This window comes from Pholcus phalangioides, unplaced genomic scaffold, assembly GCF_987345545.1.
Source record: "Pholcus phalangioides strain wild (caught in Gottingen) unplaced genomic scaffold, Ppha-v1.0 ptg000004l_1, whole genome shotgun sequence".
Taxonomy (NCBI): Eukaryota; Metazoa; Arthropoda; class Arachnida; order Araneae; family Pholcidae; genus Pholcus; species Pholcus phalangioides.
In genome coordinates, this window is record NW_028301597.1 from 29,698,733 (window position 1) to 29,716,319 (window position 17,587).

At 35.0% G+C, this 17,587-nt stretch overlaps 1 protein-coding gene across 2 annotated transcripts in view; it reads right to left on the minus strand.

The window, feature by feature from the left end:
* Nucleotides 1–1,235: 1,235 nt before the first annotated feature.
* The window catches only part of LOC149087060 (uncharacterized), a 52,909-nt gene continuing 36,557 nt past the window's right edge, over nucleotides 1,236–17,587 (minus strand). For both annotated transcript variants that reach the window (XM_089231289.1, XM_089231290.1), the window contains exons 3-9: nucleotides 15,676–15,726; nucleotides 8,916–8,974; nucleotides 7,327–7,421; nucleotides 7,106–7,174; nucleotides 6,897–6,957; nucleotides 4,466–4,558; nucleotides 1,236–1,656 (exon numbers count right to left, since the gene is read on the minus strand). In XM_089231289.1, the coding sequence (XP_089087415.1) occupies nucleotides 1,618–1,656; nucleotides 4,466–4,558; nucleotides 6,897–6,957; nucleotides 7,106–7,174; nucleotides 7,327–7,421; nucleotides 8,916–8,974; nucleotides 15,676–15,726 (467 nt within the window). In that variant the 3' untranslated portion in view covers nucleotides 1,236–1,617. The remainder of the gene's footprint in view (nucleotides 1,657–4,465; nucleotides 4,559–6,896; nucleotides 6,958–7,105; nucleotides 7,175–7,326; nucleotides 7,422–8,915; nucleotides 8,975–15,675; nucleotides 15,727–17,587) is intronic.

A 17,587-nucleotide genomic window follows, 5' to 3' on the forward strand; every position in this document is an offset into this window, starting at 1 on the left:
ACATCAGAGGCATCGAAAAGTTTCTCCGACCGTCGAGAAATATATCAAACTTGTTATTGAGGCCTCAACTAAAGTATGTAGACATGAAACCCCAGAGATGTATACATCAGATCTACGCTATTATCAAGACTAGTTATGCCTGATCTCTCCCAAAAGTCCGATTTTGAACGCGTCAATTTTGGTGACTAGTTTTGAAATTTAATGTAAATTACACACACACACACGCATACATACTTTGGATGGTTGTTTGGGTAGGGTGTGAGTGGGTCTCGACGTGCAGCCACCTCCTCGGTCGTTTTGTCCTGACAAAGCGGATGAAAATCTGAGCAATGAATGTTGCAAAAATTTGAATAATTCTTATTTTTCAAACCCGTTGCGCGACCAATATTCATTGAAATATATATATATATATATATATATATATATATATTATATTTTACTTTATTGAACCATGAAATAAGCGTAACAAACTTTTACGCATCGGTCGTAAAATTTTAACTAATATTGAAAAATTTAAGAAAAATGTTCGATTTCTTCAATTTCCGTAAATTTTAAGTACGATGCGTGACCGGAAAATATGAACCGATTAAAAAAATTTTTTTTTCGTCGTTCTTATTAAAGGAGGCAACTTTTCCGCACTATAGTGATTTGGAAATAAAAAACCTTCATTTTTTTGACCCACCCTAGTGTTCAACTTTTAGGAGAATGCTTGCCATTTCGTTGGTTTGAAAACGTGTCGCGGAGCACTAAAGTGATCTCAGAATGTGTCACGGGTTACTCAAGTGATCTGGGGATGTGCCGCGAGTCACTCAAGTGATCTGTAAATATATCACGGTTCACTTAAGGGGTTTGGGAATGTGCCGCGGGACACTTAACTTAAGTCATTTAAATGTGAAGCAGTCAACTTGAGTGCTCTGGAACTGTGCGGCCGGGCACTCAAGTGATTTGTAAATACGCCACGGGTCACTTAAGTGATCTTTAAATGTGATGTAGAACTGCACCGCGGGTCCCTTAAGTGTTAGAAATGTGTACGAAGGGTCACTAAATTTATCTGTATATAAATGTGCCACTTATTTGATATTTACAGAATTTGGTTTGTGATCGCGGGCGACATCAGATGACTCCGAGGACCACATTTGGCCCGCTGGCCATGAGTTGATCGTGTATGATCTACTGTATCTTTCAAATCTAAATCTTTATCTCCCTTAAACAATTTTCAAAACAACAGCAAATATAGAAAAGCCATAAAAAGCAACAAATTTTATTCCAATACTTAAATTGTACAACATGATTAAAAGCCATCAAAATGAAATCATTTGTACTTTAAACACATATAAGCTACTAACAATAAATCCTTCATTTTTTGGAATGTTGAATTCTATCTTACTAATACTAAATTTATGCTGTAAACATAAAACTTATACGAAAAAAAAAAACTAATGCAGAATTTTTAGATATAAAAAGAAATATTAAAATCGCTCAACGAAACTAACAAACACCGTGAATATGAAAACGGAACATACGGTAACAAATTATGAAAAAAAACTACTACAACAAATCCTTAATATAAAAGCTTCTTATGTCTTGTTTCTTCCCCCTCGTTCATACATAACTTCTTCACTTCGATTTTGAATCAAAGGATTTCTGAGAATTCAACTGTAAACAAAAATTTATCAAAATAATTTATCAACAAAAGCACTTACTTGGATATTTAATCCCTAAAAATAAAACACATTTTATACATATATTTTTTTTTATCAACTGAATTTTTCGCACTTCTACCAATTGTATTGAATTTCTACTAATCAAAGCCCCCGTTTATTTTCTTACAGCAAACATTGAAGTGGAATATTTTTCGAAAAATGTATTCCTTTTTAATATGAATTGAAGATATTATTCGTTCGTGGAGTTTTATTTTTCTGAGAAAAAATTAGTGCTATATTAGTAGTAGTATGTTAAATCAATATTCAAATTCATATTTCGGAAGAGAATTCACTGGTAAAATCTTTTTATAAGTGTTCGTGCAATTTTAATTTAGATCATCAAATATTATGGGATATCATATAATAAGTAATAAAAACAAATATTGCTGATGTAAAAATCCAATTATGTAGAAAAAGATTTTTGTTGAACTTTCAGAATCGTATTAAAAAGATAAATAAAGTTGCTACAGTGGAGTCTCGATAATTCGAGGTTCCAAATAATCCGAAATGCGACGGAATTTTTCAAAATTTCCTTCTCAAAGAGCTTTGCGCATTTCTTTTGTTCGATTATTTCAACGAATGCAAGTAATTTAAGTTTTTAGAGGGAAGGGTCTTAACCCCAGGTTGGAGTCTTAGGTTCCCCCACCTTCCCCATCAGAATTTTCCACAGCCCCTTTTACAATAAATTTTAGGTATAAAATAATAATAATAAAATAACATTCATATCAGACCCCAAGGATATGACGGCCATTTGTCAGCCTATGTTATAAAGAATCCATCAGTCTTGACCGATCTATTCTTAATTAACTAAGCCAGTGATTCTGAAAGTGTGCGAAGCGGCTTCTATGAGTTTTCGAGTCGCGGGTACTTGGTATAGTGCAGAGGTCTTCAATCGCTGTCATACCGTTGGTCACCCACATTTGACGTTACAGCCAGGCCCGTAGGTCATCAACCTATACTGCACACGTTGCCAAAAAAGGCTCGGCGGGAGCAAGTATTCCGCGGGCCATATGTCGAATACCCCTGGTCATGGCCCCCACATCCTGAAGCAGGGTCCCTAGGCTGGGATCTTTTACGGGCCCCCCGACCAGACTTTCACGGGGCCTCCTTTATGATGAATTTATAGCGTGAAAAAAAAAAAAAGATTAAAATCCTCACGGGCCCCAGGGCTGGAGCCTTGTCAGCCCACCCCTTGTGGGGGCCATGCCCCTGGTATAGTGACTTGTGCCTGTTCAGTTCTTTTTTGAAGCGATTATTTCTAGACTATCCTCTGGAGCCACAGATAAATTCCCTGGACGGATCATGCTGATCCCTTGGGAATACGTGAAGATCACGTTTTAAAAAAAAAATGATGATAAGACCAAGGAAGCCATGAGTGGAAATGTTTTGGAAGCACTGAACTAAGCCATTTAATTAAGATTAAAATAGGTGAGAATAGCCCTCCAAAAGTCGATTTCTGTTTGTTTTTGTTTGGTTTTTTTTTTTCTTTTTTTTGGATAATCCGAATTTTCAGTAATCCGAGGTAGCTTCGGTCCTATTCACCTAGGATTACCAAGACCTACTAAACTGTGTATGTAAAAAAAAATTTCATGTATATATCTTATATCATGTATATGCTTATATCTCGCAAGGGACAGAGTGGGGGGCCATGTTTGGTGTTAGTTGTGACTTTCTATGACCTTCATCACGAAAAGAGAAGGTTCATGCTTCAATAGGGAGAAATGGGGGGGAGGGGGTCGAAATAACTTCAGCAGCAACTCTCCTACTACAGCAAGTATCCTACTTAGTTCCAAATAAATCTCCTAGACCATGGCCTAATAACCCGGAAACCGTTTGTAAGTCAATAAACACTCTCTTTTCACCATAAAGCCATACAAAGTTAGAGGTATCTTTACGTGGTCACACTATATATGATGTGCTAAAATTCGGTGGAAATCTTAAGAAAAATTTAGACCTCTAATCAGAACATACAGTCAGACGAAAAATCAATTAGACATTGTTAAAAAGTTTTATATAAAATCACTATCCTGTTCTCCTCAGGAATTACGTACTAATTGTTGAGACAAATACTGACAGGTTAGATTTGTTAATCATTATAGAAGATGAAACATAAAATAATTGAAGCATGTTAGATAAATTTGACTTTCAAACAGTTGTTGTTCCAAATTGTGCATTTTCTTAAAGCGTTGTTTAGCTGTGGAAAAGGGTATTCAAATAATACAAAAGAATTTTTATCAGATTATTTTTCGGATCTTGGAAAGAGGAAAGCTATGACTTTTAAATTTTTAACATCAAAACTATTTGCATATTTCTAAATGTGCTGACATCCACAGATAGTATTTCTTTTCAAGTATTAGAAGAAAAAAAAATGCTTTTTAGATTAAATGCACTTGAGTAAGAATTTATTCTGCGTCACTGAAACTGTGCCATACTATTTCTCCCTTTACGAACTTGAAAAAAATTCATTATACATAAAGAGAGAATTTTTCTCAACATCATTTAAAATATACAGTTAAAATTTCAAATTTATGCAGGTTAAACGTAAGGAGTAACGGTATGGAAAATAATACGATACATGCCGTATAATACACCGGATACCCTTCTTATTTGGACAGCTCATAAATCTCCGAGGAAATTTCATGGCAGAAAACGCACAAACTCCGTTTAGAGTATATAATAAACAATACCGTAGTCGGAAAGCCAACTAAAATTTTCCTGCGTACACAGTTTTCACGAAATTTATATAAACATAAATAACTTACCATAAACTTTGATATACTGCAACCATGACGAGCGGCGAAATGTTTCCTCGTACCGATAACCTCCTTCAACAACCTGTACCAACCACTCAGGCTCTAAACAATTACCAGAAAAAAAAACTTGTATGGCCGTAAAACTATATTATAATAATTCAAGCATAAAGAGAAGACGCAGTAGTAGTAATAAATTCACGTATTTCTCCGAAAAATGCTGTAAATTGCGCGATCCGGAGAGGAAAGAGACGGTTTCTAATGAATGACTGTTCGCTAGATCAATCGAATTTGATCAAAAGGATATTTACGTTCAAACAAACATGCGAACGCATATTGTAACAATAAATGCCACAAAACCAGACATAATTAACTTTTAGCGATGGAAATCAGTTTATCTTTCGGAATGCCGGATGGAAACATAGGTGCCTAGAGCCTTTAGATGATACCAAACACGTGGGAGTATATAAATACACGTGGGAGCATTATTATCAAGCGTTTTCGTTGTCATTCCGGTACAACGTGAGATTATTAAACTAACTAAAGTTTTGAAGAAAAGGCGTTTGTTCACTGCTCACTGGTAATACCTCATCAAGTGGGATTAGTTTCGTATGCTTTTACTCAATATTATGCGTATATATTCGTTTTGTTCAACTTTAAGATTGACTTCACTGATGCATTTTTTACACTTTTAATGACATACGAATATAAATATTTCAAGATTCGTTCTTTTCTTCTTATACAAAGCAAAATAATTCTAGATGTTCATGTACTAATTTCAAACAATCTGCGAATTTGTTATTGAAAAATAGTCAGTCTCCGGTATAGCGTCACCATCTGGAGGAAAAAATAAGAATGCCTTCTCTCCTAAGTGGGTTTTCATAAAGAATAATGATTGGCTAGCTGTGCTGGCAAGGTCCTTTGAAAATTGACGAAAAAAATCGACGCGACTCAAAACCACGCCGTATATCCAGTAGTATAAAGGGCGCGGTGTTAAAACTTAAAGACGCGTGACGTAAACGCTACACATATCCTACCGAGGATATGAGTAGTGTATGCTTTGGCATACCAATAAAAGCCATATTATCACACCCTACTTATTATTATTATTCGACATATGTTGTACTCCTCGCTATTTATTACATTCGAATATTTCTTCCCTTTCGTTACAACCGCTGCCGCTGTTAAAAACTCAACTGATATTAGAACCTAGATGAAATATAAAAAAAAAAAAAAAAGCTCTCTTTGGTGTCCTGACATGCGTGATATAACAAGTTGCTGTATTGTTATTCTTTACGCGGAGCCTTAAGTACAGGATGGACAGGGGAGGGAAGCAACTGCTACGGGAGGCAAAATTTAAGGGGTAGCAGTCATAAGTGGGAACAAAGAACACCATTACAAAATTAATTTTAAAGTTGTGGGGGTGGCAAAATAATGTTTTCCCCGAGCGGAAAAAATCCTAGTTACGGCTATGATTTACGTGGTATTATCTACCGACCTATAAAAACCATTTAATAGTTTATATGATGGAAGAAAAATCTAATATTCTATCCAGCAGTATAAAAGGCAGTGGCTATGTAGGCATCGTGCTGGGTTCTCATCGCAAAGATAACGTTTGTTACTGTTTGATAAAGTCTGAACCCGTTGGGGGCAGAGTGGTAGTTGGCTGAAGTTGGTTTTCTGCAATTTTTTTAACTTTGAAGCGTGAATGGAAGCCGGTCATCCATTTTGGAAAAGCCTCTCCGCAGAGAATGGGAAAACCTTCAACACGATACTTACGTAACATAAAAGTCCAGGTCTTCATCATTTTCACTTGTAAACATGTAACACAGATGGCAGCACCAGTAAAATTCAAACAATCGTAATTCTAAAGACATAAATAAGTGCTACGCATATGCATGCACACAACACGTTCAGCATGTACCACCGTACATTGGCATAAGCATAATTTTCTCGAGGGGGAGTTTCAGATTTTTTGTTCCTTGTGGGAGTGTTTACGTTTTTTCCTACAAAATAACACTATAATCTTGGCTCAAGGAGGGGGGGGGGTTATAACCCCAAACCCCCCCTTTGCGTATGCCAATGCGACCGTATAGGAATGTTTACGAGGAGCGTGTTTGCGGTTGAGTAGAAGTAGTATTATAAACATCTCCATGCTAAAAAATCGTTCTTCTTTAATTTTATTAACCTTAATCAAGACATAATTTAAGTTTAGAGTTTAGAATTAAGAGGCATGAGTGAAAACATTATTAAAAGTCTCAAAACCATTCAAAGTTGTTTTGAAATTATGTTGGCAAAAATAGTTTTCGGTACACTCGAGTCATAAGGAGGCGAAATTTTTATTTTGCATAAAACTTTTGATTCATAATTAGTATTTTCGACCTTTCAGGAGTTATTGTGATTATATAGCAAACGTGTAAACTACTATCTTGTCAAAACTCACTTGATTACTGTCCATAACGTGGTGCATCCCAAACGACATGCAACCAAGGAATTCACTTCTCCTGTGAAAAAGTATTCAAGTTATTACGACAACACTGTTATACCTCTACTAATTTTAATCATCAATTTAAAAAAAGTCCTTATTATACAGTACTATAACAACAAAAATCATTGAGAAATAACTACAATCCGAAAAACCTATTTTCGTACTTTTTGTCTAGGTCCCTGTGCCATACGGAGAAAATCAAGCGTTTTTTGGAATCTTCGGCCGTGATCTCACTATAAAAAGAATTGCCATTTTAAACATGGTGTATAAATTAATTTTTAAGATTTATCCATAGAGAGGACCGATATTTTACACATTATGACGTTATGTATAAATCAATGCATTATTAATATATAGGCCTAATTTTATTTCAAAACTGGCTTACAAAGAGAATTTCTGATCAAAGACAGGATTGTTTTCTTCCTTCACGACGCTAGTCCTCCAATGTGCTTTGCGGGTATCGTCGGGATGAAGTGATACCTGAAATATCGAATGTGTAGGTTTTGGAATTCATATAAAAATTTCGTATAAAAAGAAAATGTGTTATTCAAGTCATGTACTTATTAAAAGAAAATATTACCGTAAATTACATTAGAATTATCACACTCGGCGATCCGTCTTAAATCGAATCTTTCCAATCCGGACTTAAAAAATGTCGTTTCTTCTTAGTCCTTAGCAGGGCAAGAAGCGAGAGGTGAGGAAAATTGGGCAGTTGCCCTAGGCGGTAGTCATAAGGAAGTGACAAATTTTAAGGAAAAACTTCAGTTATGATACCATCGACTTTCACAGTGAGGAAGGTAGAAAATTTTCATTCATCCCCGTCCCCCCACCCCTCCTTCTTCATTCCTAGATATGACCCTGGTCTTTGGTGCATAAACTTTTTCACTTTCGGACATTATTTCGCTCAGTATGTCTCACGTGTTACTGTATATCTACAGTCTTTTTGTTATTAACTACGTGCTGTATTGAATTTTAATGTCTAAAAATATTTATTTTTTTTACGAGTGGGCAAAATTCTCTAATAGGAATTTGCTCATAGGTTTGTGTACCAATGCGCACGGGTATATGCATGTGCAAATCCGCTCTATATTGGCTCTGTGAAAAGAATTACTCTATTATTAATTGCAATTTTTTGCTTTATTTTAAGTAGTATTCTAGTTAGTTATCCCTCTCTGTTGTATCATCGTAGACGAATTGGAAAATTTGGCTTTTATTGCAAAAAGCCTCTTCTTTGCAAGGCTTATTGCAAATATGCCAAATTTTCGAATTAGCAAATTTAGGCATATCGAACAGATTGAATATACAATATATTCGTAATTAATTTGGCATTAGTTTTTAATATCGCGCGATGAATCGAATTTTCTCTGATACGGCCGATTCTCGGTCCCACAATCAGGCAGCATATCACGCTAGTAATGCGTTCTATATGAAAAGACAGTTATGCGAGAGAACCTGGTCCGATTCAAGGAGACACAACTTACTTCTCTTTCCAAAAGTTCGAATCGTCATAACAACCAGAAAAATATATTTCTGAGTATATTTCCGGTCGAGAAAACAACATAAATTCCCTATAAACTTTAATTTATTAATTCACTGATCATGCGCAATTGAAGTATTTATTTGGGTCAAGAAGACGGAATTCATTTCTCAACGGACTAATCCTTCTTTTTCTACTTTTCCGTTTACCTCCATATCCTGAATGCGAATCACTACCAAGTAAATGAAGGCATGCAGCAGTAAAATGATTACATTATACATGATTAGTTCCAGTCCATTAAGAATAAAGGTTACTTAAATCTGATTGAAATATTAAAGATTATGTTCAGAGAAATGAATAAAATATTCATTTCTACATTTTCTTAACTGAGCAAATAATCATGTAAGATATTAAAGATTATTTTAAATAAACTATGAACAATAATAATATTTATACAGGTATTTACTTATAAGAAATTCTTTCTCGTTTCTTCTTACCTTTATGTAAGGATTGAGAGCAAGTGTCCTCACAGATGTTAATTTAACAGCTTTGATGACTGAAAAACAGATTACAAAACAAAATTTATCAGTGTGTATGATAACAGTAAATTTTATTGCATGAACCCACGATATAGTTCTTTGTGTCTCTAACTAATCTATATTTCTCACAATATCGTGTATAGTCATATGAACGTTTTGCAATACCTATAAAAATGCATAAAAATCAACGTGATCGTAGCGTATCAAATAGATATACTCATGATTCTTCAAACATTTGTGAAAAGTAAGGCAGAAGTCATCACTTCATTAAAGATGTGTATCATCATTATAAAATTTATCAATTCGTCCCATGTGTTTTCACTGCTTCTGAAATTCTTGAGCAATGACTCCCAAACTGATTACCTTAGCACCGATGCCATGAGGTTAGTCAGGTGTACAGTAAAGTACTTCAGGATTGCATTATATCGTCATTGAGCTTGATTCCCAAGCGGTGTGTCACGCAGGGCCGTCATTTCAACTTTTTCCGGGGGGGGGGACAAACATTTTCGGGGGAGGGGGGGGGGCAAAGCACATGTACTCAATGTATGTATATATATATATATACCATTTTTAGTGTATTTTCAACCTAAATGACGGGCCTGGTGTCACGGAAATTTATGGGGGGGGGGGGGTGTCATCGGATTTCCTAGAGATCAGGCAATTCTGCCGCAAACGTAAATAATGGACCATTATCTGACCCATACTTCTGGACCACCCTGTATTTCGCACGCCATGTCGAGTTAGACCTTGACTTGAAATTCAAAACCAACTTCAATATGACAGCACCGAGAATTTCAATTTCAAAATTAATAGAGGCAGCATATGACAACAGTTTCAATACGAACGTCTACTTTCCGACAGCTCGTTTAATAACATGAAAACTAATATCTGGAAGTGCTGTACGTATCTGTCGGTCTTGAGTTTAAAAATAAGGAAAAAACTCAAAGATAATAACTCGAGGATGAAACAAAACTATCTGTGAAGTAAAAAATAAAAAACGCAGAGGGGTATAATGGAGGGGGAAAAAATATGCGGTACATGTATATGAAAACGTTGAAACGTACCGAGATTTCTTCGAATGCAAAATTCGAAAATGCTCATCGAAAAATATTTTTAGCATTCATGACAGCACATAGGACGTTTCGAGGGGCTATTACACAGGATAGGTATCTCCTTCCTTTTAAAACCTCCGTCAGAGGAAGAATATATACATAGTTTTAAAAAAATACACAGCAATATATATATCCCGAGAGACACGAAAGATGTGGGCGAGATTTAAATGATGGGCTTTGCTTTTTTCTCCTACGGAATACCGTATGTATAAAAACATGGAAAAAATGCAGTGCTTACATCCAACCCTTTTCTCATCCTCGGATATCGGTTTCTACGGGAAAAAGATACGCCCGGAAAAACACAGGAACATGGGAAACTATTTTTTTTCGCAACACGTGTCAAGGAGGATAGACATGTGCGGGGGAAGAACAAAGGTTTCCAGTCCTCACTCCGGAACAGGGCAAAAAGAAATGTTTTCTTTATAATACCGATATATAAAAGTCGGTCAGAGTAAATAAGAAATAAAACTCGGGGAAAAAAGTTTTTAACTTGACAGGTATCTTATAGAGAAATATGTAAGGAAGCCATATCTCTCTGGAATCGGCACGTTCCATCTTTTTTTTTTCCTTCCTTCCCCCCCCCCCTTCCGCGTAGGATAAGATCTTTCAGACTGTTTATATTGCGAAATATGGTTGGCTTGATATTATAATTTCGTTTTCATTTCCAATTGGAAAACGCGTTTGATTAAGTTGGAATATCTCTCCGTTGATGAAGTTTTGGAGTGTGCTCCTTCATGTGATAATCGGGTTATTTATGGCTTTCTCCCTCAAAATGGGAATCCAGAGGGAGGGTGCTATGGGAGCAATAGCCCTTCCCAAGAGCTGGATAATATTTAGGAATATGCCTGTCCCGTAAAATAGGGGACGAAACTACACATTCTATCGCCGCTTCCGGTACATCGCCTTGGATTCGTGCCTGCTCTCCTAATACAAGCAAAGACCAAACATCGCCATTGGGCTGATCTGCATTTGTAGATTTTAAGCAGAACTCTGCAAACTTTTCGGGCATTGAGAGCCAAATTAAAACTTTCGATAAACCTCGAGCGCTGCTAAAGAAGGCCAAGATTGCACTATAAAAATTTGATAAAATGTATTTTACAAAACTTGAAAAAAAACAATGAATAATCCTATTGGTTACATTCTCTCGAGCGTAATCAATATCGTTATTGGTTGCATTTTCAAGTTTTATAAAAGAACTTTAATAAAACTTTTATAGGCCCAAGTAAAAAAACAGTATTAGAAAATGGTATTCAGGCTCACGAAGACAATGTAATGTAAAGTGGCCTCTTAGCATATGAGCTAACAAGCCCAAGTAAAAAATGATCCCCAAATTATTTAAGACTTATGTATTCTGAAACTATTGCTTTCACTTAAGATGAATTTTAATTAGTCACCATAATTTTTCTGGTAAGCAGCTGTGATGTGAAAGTCGCATCCAGAAAAATTAAATGCAAATTTAAAGGTATTTCTGAATTGACTCATATAAGAATATAAGAAAATGAAATCACCAGAGTATGTACTGCATTCTCCCCTATTTGCCGGCATGCCGGGAAATTCGAGTAACACGTTCTGGAAAATTCTTAAATATCCTCATTCTTAAAATCCATTGAATTAGCTAAATGCTTATTGTGATAGATAGAACCGCTCACAACCCCGGACTAATGCAAAGCACCTTACTTCCGTTACCTCAAAAGAGGCAGAGTTATGTCGGGAAAAGTTAGCGAGAAGATTTATATAGTGGTGGTCGTTATCCATAAAAAAAACCTCACTTTTTCCGGCTTGCCGAGAACGGACCAGCAACAACATTCAAAAAAGTTTGTGTCCCTTGAGTTTCACGGCATGCCGGCTAATGCGAGGGAATACGTTGCGCCTCCACTGGTGGCATATTATTTATTAGTATACATATTAACTGAGTTAAGCCTGACTGTCCATTGTATGATTGAAAGTGCGTTGAAAGTGACCGTTGAAAATGCGTAACGAAAAATGTTTGCCGCTTCTGTATCGATAGTGGTGTAGTGCCGGGGTTCTCGAACTGAAGTCATACGGCTCCCTTGTGGTCTTGAGATATTCCAAAGGACTTTTCCGAGGATGAAAATCAAATTGAAGAGGAGTTATAACAGGTAATTAAAGTGCCACAGAAAGCTATATAAATATCCATATTTCAAGAAACAAAGTTTTTAAATGGGTGGAAAGAAGGTGTAATTACTTTTACATTCCAACAAAACTGCTCATAGAACTAGGCCTATCCAAACGAGTGAATCATGTCCTTACGGGCTGGTCCAAACAATATAATCTGGTACTGTGATATTAGAAAGTAAGTACGTAAAAATGTAGGTTGTTACTTTTCTGTTGTTCTTTCAGCCAAATAAAGGAGCCTCCCAGAGCATGATTTTACCCAGGGAACCCACGATGTTGAGACAACCCTGCATAGAACCAAGACAAGAGTAAATTGTGAAATTGAAAAAAAAGTGTAAATTGTGAATTCTTGTCGAGCGGCCAGGAAACCGACATCCCCCTCCTTTTTTTTGTTCACTGTAAATTGACTGACAAAAAAATCAATTTATTAAGTAGAAAGGGTCCCGCTCCTTGGCGAGGGTGAGAAATCGCTGGATAAAACGAGAGCCACTAAGAAAAGATATAGTCAAAAGGAAGCCACTTAGTGAAAAAAGGTTACGAAACATTGGTCTAGCCCATTCACCCGGCGGGGCTTTCCTTTTTCCAACATGGCCCAGCCGTAAGGTGACTTGCTTATATCCCACAAGGGACAGAGCGGGGGTCATGTTTGGTGTTTGAATTCACCCGGATCGCAACGGGACAATGGTTCGATTTCCCGCAGTGGCAGTCAAATTTTCTTTCCAAAATTCATCTTTACGTTATCTCATTTTCTAAACTCTTGTAGATTCAAGTTGCAATCTCAAGAATTACTATTACTCATTATCGTCAGTTCAGATCGAAATAAATTTATTCCGATTTGAACTAATGACAAGGAGTAATGTCAATTCTTGAGATTGCAACTTCAATCTTTAATAATTAAGAATGTAATAAATGTCACACACAATTTACTTATCCTCAATCGGCGTTATCTATGCAAACTGACATAAAAATGTGTTTTTTAGCTATTCCATACAGTACCCGAATATATTGTTTCTATTTAACAGGAAACTGAAATTCTGTACGTATATCATGTGTTTATCATAACTTTGAAAGAAAACAAGATATTCATGTTTTCGAAAAGCGTAAGAGTATGTTTACCAAATGCTGCAGCTGCTGCACGTTTTGAACAAAATCCCAGAAGGAATGTGTCAGATTTTAATCACTAAGTTTCCAAAAAAAACTTTTCCTGTTGTGTCGTTGTCTTTGGCCTTGTAAATTTAATTTAATTGGGAAAACCGGAGCGCGACAGTCTAATTAAGAGGAAATTCCACTAATAACTACGCATTTTCTCTTCCGACTTAATCTTGTTGAACTCAAGGTCTCAAATGAGAAAAAACGGAAACAAGCACTCTCGAATCCAACAAAGCATTTCCATTTAAGAATTACAATAACCGAGGAAAGTTAAATTCACAATTCATGCTCTGTTGGGGGGGTTATGGTGTATGTCGGCTATTTATCAATCATGCCCTATAGGGGTATGAAAGCTTATTATCAACACTTATAATACTTTTTCTTTCTTATTTTTAAATTCAGTGCACACTTGCGAATTTTCTGATAATTCACACATAGTTCAAACTTACGACAATAAAAAATATCTCATACGCGCATGTTCAATCCCTTTACGGTCACGGACGAAAAATTCTGTCCAAACGCTGGAAGGAATTGAATCCAGTTTTCTGTGGTTTTCTTTTTTTTCTCCTCACAGTCGCGAAACTTCATTGAAACCCTATGAACCCAAATTGGTTTTTTTTCCTTCCCTGTTTTTTCTATACTCCTGTCAATGATTTTTCCTCTCACATATAATATATCTTTCTACAAAAGAAAACTTGTAGTGTAAGAATGGAAGAGAAATCTACTGTAATTTCTCTCTTATCTATTCTACCGTTCTTTTCATTTTCTATTTATTTATTTTTTCAATTACTTCTTCTCCCTTCTTTTTTTCTAAAACGAGCGAAGAAGGTTATCAATTTTATTGCGGATACGTCAAATAGAGATAAACTAAACCAGGCAAAATCCTGTACGTGACTGGGTTTACCGATGGTTATGGAAAATGTTTATACCTATATATACCGACAGCAGATAAATATCGTAGCGATATCAAAAACTGTAAAGTTACCTCATGAAAGCAGACATAAGGAAGTTAAATGGGTCTTAATTAGAATTCAAGAAACGTAGTCATTCAAGGAACAATTTTTTTTTTTTTTTTGGATAAATAATACGAGTGCTCGTGAATTACGCATGACCTTAGAAACAAGTAGGCCTACAGTGAAAAACCTTGCTATAACGATACTCGATACAACGATAAATTCCTCTACAATGTTTTTTGGTTTTTTTTTTCGAATCATCTTTAGAATTGCTTATAGTCTAATGTTATACTTCTCTTGATACAATGATGTCCTTTACTACGTAAAACCTCTTTGTAACGATATTTTTTTGAGAATATTTCGAAACCGTTATAACAATATTTTTATAATTCATTCAAAATCACCTTCTATATATTCTTAAATTCCTCACCATAGAAGGGTCTCCGAAAATGTTAACGAAGTTAATGAATCACTGAAAAAAAAATTAATGAAGATACTGAAATAGATAATGTTTCGTGAATCTACTTTTTGTGTAGTACACAAAAGTGTTGTGCGAGAAGCTAATTTTCAGGGTAAAACAACTAACTGAATTTTTAATCATCACTTAATCAATTGGAATTTCTTATACTAGGAAAATAAATACCATTAAATTCATTTTATCGCGGTACTAAGCACGCCAATTCAGAAGGGACGCAAATAACAGCATAAATTTGATGACGCCTGAGGATGATGCTACCTCACGACACAAGGGTAACCCTCTACAACTATATTTTTTCTTGCTCCGCAGAATATCGTTACATCGAGGTTTTACTGCATCGTAATTAAAGACAATGGTTTTCAACAGTATTCATCATGCATAATAATACGGGTTGGGCGAAGGAACTGTCAAAGGAATGGAAGCAACAATATAGTGACCAATAAGATTTTTTTTTTAGTAGTCTTCACTTAGTTAATAGTCTTACTTGTTAAGGAACAAGTTTCTACACATTGAAATAAAACTGCTATCAATGACTGATTACAATACATGTGTGACTTTAACTTGAAATAATTCAAATAACCGAAACGTAATGCATTTTCAATCATAATTTCACCATACAAGAGTATGACAGGATTTCCTCTTAGAATTTCCAGACTGTTACTCTCGTTTCAAGAAAAGAAGAAAAAAATCCAGTTTTTCTTTAAAAGAAAGCAATAACTTCAAATTTATGAACCCCTCCATCCGTTTTTTTCTTTTTTTTACAACCCAAGACATGTCTTGAAATAATAAAAGACAGCGTTTCTTCTTTCACGACAAGCAATGAAATATTTTATGACCGATGGAACGAAATTGAAAGAAAAAAATAATAGTAATAAAATGCATATACTCACTGTGTACTGTCACCATGCCGCTATTATGATATATGTTCAGTTTCAATTTCGCTGAAAGAATAATTCCAGATAATTTATCATTTATTCAAACTTTTATGGCACAAGTTTCATACAAGGGAATACACAGACACATACAAGTATCATTTTTTTCTTTATTATGAATAATAAAGAATGATATTATTATCATATAATATTATCATTTTATTTTCTTGCGGTTGTTAAATAACAACCACAAGATGTCGGACAACTTATTAAACTTTAATTATTTTCAAAGATCATAAATATAAATAAATGCTTTTATATTTCATTTAAATTTGATTCGAGTTGTTGTTACCAAGACCCGGATGTTGTTGCCCTAAAAAATCTTGGAAAATGACTTTAAGAAATGTCCTAGAAACTTGAAAAAATGCCATAGAAATTGGAGAAAAAAATGAAAAGAAAATAACAGAACAAATTGTTCTTGAAAACCGGTGTTCAAATGTCGAAAGAAAAAGTTTTGAAAACATCAAAATCATATGTAAATTTTCTCTCAACTTTTCCCCACCCCTCTCTCTCGTTTAGATTTCATTAAAAATAACAATTTTTCTAATAAACGAGTTATAATTCATAAATCGGTTAGGAACACTGGCATTATGCCCTCTGTAGAAGTTTGGGGCTGACAGGACTCCAGCTTGGGGCCTAAGACGATTTTCTTTTCTTTTTTCTTTTCCAAAGAAATTCACTACTAAGAGGCAGGTGAAAAATACGACCGGACGGCCTTGTTCCTAAACATGGGGGCCCATGACTGGCGTACTGGGGGGGGGGGTGGAATAGGGTTTTCTTGCAGTAAAAAACGAAAAATTAACCCTTCCCTCGCCCTGACAAAATTCTATTTACGCCTATGGTTAGGAAGCCTAAAAGCATCTTTTATGCTATTTTCCAAGAAATTCAAGCATATTTTTTCATATATAAGTGCTCAATTCATACTACTTTTTCAATCCTTCCCGTTGTCAAAAAAATTTAAAATGTTAGAAAATATCGTAAAAATGCCAAAAAAGTATCCCATAATTTATAAAAATGCCCTAACAGTGAAAGAAAAAGCAGAAAAATGCAAATGTAATTTATTTAAAATCATTTTTTTTTTTTGTTATTGCTTGAATTGAATAAATAAATAATCTCGTTAATATTTCTTTCCTTCACGGTATTTAACTTTTATTTGTATTTATTATATAATTTACGTGGGCTTTTAATACTCGTTTCTCGTCGAAGTTAATATGTATCTTTCTTTTCTACATCGAATGCTACTTTTTGTGTGGGAGTTGTTGTAATTGATCCGTTTTTCTAACGTTTACTTTTTCCTTCTAGGTTCTATTTATCTCGAGGGCATCCATTAGTATCATCACGAAGTTATCATGTAAAATGACATCACTGAAAGCCAAAAAAAACGTGAAATGAACGTTTTCTTTCTTCGTTTATCAGTTGATCATCATTTAACTTTTTCATCATTCGTCGTCAGCTGTAATGGATCATCAAATAAAAAAAAGAGTCATTAAATTACTCCGATTATATATCTTATTTGTTTAGCTTTCATATTTAAAATGGTTATACTATTTGTTTGTGTATTGCCATCAGAGAGCATTGCTCTGTAATTATTGTAAGACAAAAACTAATTAACCGTATGGATTCAGCTACTATATACAGAACGGTACACGGAAGACACTTATTATTTAATTTTTATTACTTTTTCATTGATTTTAATCTTCTGTATTTGGACTGATGTTTAGAAAAGGGGGGAAATTTAGATGAATGTCTAGGGCCGGGATTACGCTATAAAAGTTTGATTTCAATTCTTTTATAAAACTTGAAAAAAAAAAAAACAATAATCCTGTTAGTTACATTCGAGCGAATGTAACCAACAGGTTTATTTGGGTTT